Genomic DNA, 5,314 nt, shown 5'->3' with positions numbered 1-5,314 from the left:
ACAATAAGTTAGAAAAATCACTAACAAACATAATCAAAAACAACACACAACAATAATTTAAGAACATAATATAAATGTGAATACCAGTTTCAAATTTAGAATAAATAACATAAAGAAACTTAAAATAAAAAAATCTTAAAATCAAGCAATCACATTACAAAACTCTCAAAACCTGTAAAATCAGTTTCGACCATATAAAAAAATCATATTAAATCTATGAAACCAGTCTCGCCCATAAAAAAATCATATAAAATCTATGAAAGCAGTCTCGACCTTATAAAAAAAAAAGAAATTTTATTTACACCACAAAAACTTCTAAAGACACCCAATTTTAATAATTTTTATTTTATATAAAATTTATATATTTAATTGTACTAAGTTTTTTTTTTTTAACTTTTTTTAATTCATATTCTTAAAAATGTACACATTAAAATAAAATAAATTATATTTTAAATATCATAACAAAAAAATTATATAAAATTTTCTTAGAAAAAAATAATAAGTATATATATATACATGATTTAGAAAAAAAAATATGAAAATAAATCAAAATAAGTATTGAAATTAACATAAAATAATGTGAGGAAAAGATTTTAAAAATATATTAAGAGTAATTTTTAAAATTATTTAAGTATTTTTTTAATAGGATGTACTTATCATTTTATGGGTTGCAAATAGAACTCATAAAAACGTATAAATTTAATTTTGACCCTATGAAAAGATAATATGACAAACTTAAAATGAAAAAAAAATAAAATAAAATAAAACACAACAAAAAAATAAGACAACCCCAGTACAGTAAAATAGAGGTGCTCGAAAAAATACAAAATCAAACTAAGTATTGTAGTTATAATATTCAATCTCATATTATAAAAAATCTTGTTATAAGGCAACTATAAATTATAAGAAAAATATTAAGACATCAATCTTGTGAAAATATACAAATCATTCATAAATTAATTCTAAATAAATTACAAAACATCCAAAAATATATACTACTTTTATTAATCATGTAAGAGATTAAAAAATATAAGAGGAATGCTCTTAATATTTTTGTAAGAGAGAAAAAAAGTGTTAAAAAAATTAGATATAAAAATGTACACTTACTATATATATTTATATATATATTAGCACTAGGTAGTTACCTAGAATCATCTTCTAACTTTTTCAATTTTTAATCTTGCTAGTTATTATTATAGATTTCACTTTTATTTATTTATTATTAATTATATATTTACTATTTCTTGATAGAAATTATTCATTATTTAGCTAAGACTATTTTTGTGATTATTTTTAGGAAAAAATAGGAAAATACAAAAAAGAAAAAAAAAATTACAAATATACTATGGGCCGACCCATTAAACATTTATACAGCCCACATACAAATATTTACAAAAATACCACATACTCTAAACCTTCAGCCGCACGGAACGAACGATGAAGATGAACATACCTCGATCGTTCAAATCAGCAACACAACCAGAATAAAACCAAAACAAGGGAAATACAACCATTAATTCTGACGAAATCAACTGGAAAAGAAGACCTGCAATGATCTAAACTAAAAATTATGAAGAAAAAAAAACTAGAAAAGTGGAAAAAAACTGAAATTACACATTTGTTTTTGGTTTTACTAGTTCAAAACAACTCCCCCTAATATCGAAATCCAGATTCATGCAATGTAGATCTGTAACAAAAAGATCTGGAGCTCCCCTCGAATCCAAAACAAGATATGCTGTGAAATTTTTTTAAAAAAAACCTCATGAATAATAGATCTACGTTATATACAGTTGCATTTTGGTTGATTACTGGTTTCCAATGTGGAATTAATTTTTTAAAAAATAGAATAAGAAGAGCAAATTCAAATTAAGGGACAATAAGTTACGTACAAGTTTGTTTATTTTTTGTTTTGGTTGCCTTATAGTTGGATTATCGTTTTATGATAGTTTATATATTATGCAGGAATTTCAGTTGAGCGGTACCAACAAATAACAGTTATACATGGTAAGTTTTGTGCAAATAGTTGCATATTAGTTTTATAATAGTTGGAAAAAAATCTGATTCAAATAAAACTGATGAAGAACACAGGGTTCACAATGGTAACAATTGACTTGAAATAACGAAAAAGATCAGGAGCTCCCAATCAATCCAAATCAAGTATAAACAATACATATAAGGTATATTCAGTTGCACAGTCATTTTTTTATGATTTCAAAATATAATCAAGCAACAACTATGTTAATTGGAGTTAAGTTCCTTGTTTTTTTCAAGTTGATTTACAGTTGCATCATCATTACATAAAAGTTTTATTCAATATTGCAGGAATTTATTTTTGACAGAGAAAAAAGAAAAAACACTTGGACAAATGGTTAGTTTGTGTAATAAATATAAAACGTTTTGTAATAGTTGTATTTCAGTTTTTTCATAGTTTGATAACATTATTAAAACAGAAAATGACAAAAACAGGTTTCAGAATCAGAAATACAAGACTTGAACAGAGGAAAGGAAATAGAAGTAAGTTTCTATCCTATTTCATAAATATCATATTTTTTTCTTTCTTTATTAGTATAAAAAATGTTCGGATACATTACTAACATTAGCAATAACATAATCAAAATAGTTTCTAAATTGCTGCCTTACACTAATAATAATTTCAAAATCACAGGATAAAGAAGACATTCCATTCTTAGTCTTTTGCAATGGGCAATTTGATGATCGAATGAATTATGAAAATTATGAAGCTAGTGGACAATACATTTTAATCAATTGTAAGTACGAAGAATTACAACGGAAGCTGAAAGAGGTCCTGGATAGCAACCAATAAAACACTGTTCTGCAACTGAAATACCAAGTGAAAGAAGGATACCAACCGTTGACGATAAAGGATGATCAAAGAGCCTGCATTTCTACATACAACTAAAACTGAAGGAACCCGACTTTACAACATATCCATTGTGTGTGAATGTCATCAACAACCCACCAACAACCATCAATCAATCGTTCTTGGAAAATAGTAATGCATTAGTTGCACAGACAAACGCATTAGAAACGATGGAAAACAATGCACCAACAACAGAAAACTCAACAAGTCAACAACATACAATTGAAGATACAATACTGGAAGATGGAGGGGAAAATTTCGACTTCATGGACTATGCAAAACTTGTGGCAGAGGAAATAGTTGAGCAACTGGAAAACAACAAAAACAGGGAGCCAGAAATCACAGATTATGACGAACTACTATTCACCGATCCGCAACATCCTGAAATAGAAGAAGCACAAATATACAAGGACAAAGAAACACTCCAAAGTGTGCTTGGTTTCTATGCAATTAGAAAAAAATTCCAATTCAAAGTGAAAAAGTCTTGCGCAAGAACATACAGAATTTGTTGCTTGAATCCAAAATGCAAGTGGGCACTAATGACATCTAGAAACGGACCAACAAAGTTATTCATAATTCGAAAGTATGACAGAAAGGTGATACAAACTTGTGATCTAAACATAAGATTTGCAGACAAAAGATAAGCTACAACGAAGTTGATTGGAAACTACATCAAGCCACGGTTTACCAACATAAAAACAACTCAAATGCCACAAGACATTAGAGGAGAAATGAAACATAAGTATGGGGTGAGAATGAACTACATGAAAGCATGGAGAAGCAAAGAGCACGTGCAAGAAGAATTACGAGGAAATGCAAACGAATCTTACAAGCTAATGCCAAGTTTTTTGCACATGCTGTAGAAAACTAATCCCAGAACTATTGTACACATGCAAATAGAGGAAGACAAGAGCTTCAAGTACTTGTTTGTGGCACTAGATGCTTCAATAAAAGGATTGAAGAAGTGCAAACCTATAATATTTGTTGATGGAACTTTCCTTAAATCAAAATATGGAGGTACATTTCTCTATGCCTGTACACAAGATGGAAATGGACACATTTTTCCCCTAGCTTTTTCTGTTGTGGATTCAGAAAACAACAGCTCATGGCAATGGCTTTTCACAAAACTAAGGGAAACATACAGGATCAGACAGGAACAGTGCTTGATCTTAGACAGACATGAGAGCATAATTAACGCAGCTGCTCAAGTAGTTCCAAAAATAACGCATGGCTATTGTGTATACCATCTGTTAAGCAACCTGAAAGCAACCTTTAAGAAGAATGCAAGAAAGATCGATAAACTATTCTTCGCAGCAGCAACAACATACATAGAGAGGAAAATTGAATACCATATGAGCGAGCTGGACAACTTGGACATTTGTGTTAGACCATATTTACAACAATTTGGATACCATAAATGGTCAAGATACCACAGCAAACACAACAGGTATTCAACTATGACTTCTAACAATGCTGAATCTCTAAATGCAGAAAACTTAGAAGCTAGAGAACTACCAATCACAACAGTAATGGAGTCATTGAGAGCTTTGATACAACAATGGACATATACAAACAGGAAAAAAGCACAGAAAACCACAACATTTTTGACACCTACAGTAGAGAAGAAGCTAGTCAACAACTTTGTGGACTCATCGACAGAAAATGTAAAATCTCTTGAAACTTTAAGTTGCATCACAGTTTTCTAATAGTTATTTTTCAGTTTGCTGTACAGTTTGACAATTGATTATATTGACCTAATTTACAGCTAAAGCCAATAAACGAGAGCATGTTCGAAGTGGTAGAACTAACAAGATCATGGGTGATCAATCTAAAGGAGAAAACATGCAGTTGCAACCAATTCCAAATTGACGAATTACCGTGTGCTCATGCGCTTGCTGTGATAAAAGAGATGAACTTGAATGTTTACAACTATTGTTCAAATTATTACACAACAAGAACATGGCTTGAAACATACAGCGGCTCAACATATCTGGTGCACAATCACACAGCATGGGATGTACCACAGAACATAAAAGATATCCTTGTTCTACCACCAAACCAGAAAATAAGATCTGGAAGACCAAGGAAAAGAAGATTTATAGCTGATTGGGATACATAAAAAACAGAACAGGTGCAGCAAATGTGGTCAACACGGTCACTGTAACACCCTAACTAGCATAGGCGTATTACGTGATTTTTAAACATACTGTGCAGCTCGTTGCTAATCAACGAGGTTTATGGAAATCATGATTAATTAAAATTTTTGCTTTTTAATTAAACTTGTAAAATATTTATATAAAATACTCGGGATCCCGATTACAAAACCTTTTACAAAAGTTTACTGTCTATAGAAAATACTTGTCGCCTAGCGACTAATTACAAAAATAGCCTTGCTGTCCCGAGGATCGTACGCTCCAGGCCTAACCGCCCCGA

The 5,314-nt window shown here is 30.2% G+C and overlaps 1 protein-coding gene across 1 annotated transcript; it reads left to right on the top strand.

Annotated features, from left to right (window-relative positions):
• Positions 1-3,771: 3,771 nt before the first annotated feature.
• Positions 3,772-5,000, top strand: LOC115723662 (uncharacterized). The gene is made up of 2 exons (XM_061104956.1): positions 3,772-4,545; positions 4,647-5,000. Exons 1-2 carry the CDS (start codon positions 3,772-3,774, stop codon positions 4,998-5,000), a joined length of 1,128 nt encoding a protein of 375 aa, XP_060960939.1.
• Positions 5,001-5,314: the final 314 nt, after the last annotated feature.

Source organism: Cannabis sativa, chromosome 9 (genome assembly GCF_029168945.1).
Source record: "Cannabis sativa cultivar Pink pepper isolate KNU-18-1 chromosome 9, ASM2916894v1, whole genome shotgun sequence".
NCBI lineage: Eukaryota > Viridiplantae > Streptophyta > Magnoliopsida > Rosales > Cannabaceae > Cannabis > Cannabis sativa.
Note: the sequence above shows the minus strand (reverse complement) of the source record. Positions and strands in the feature narration are given on the sequence as shown.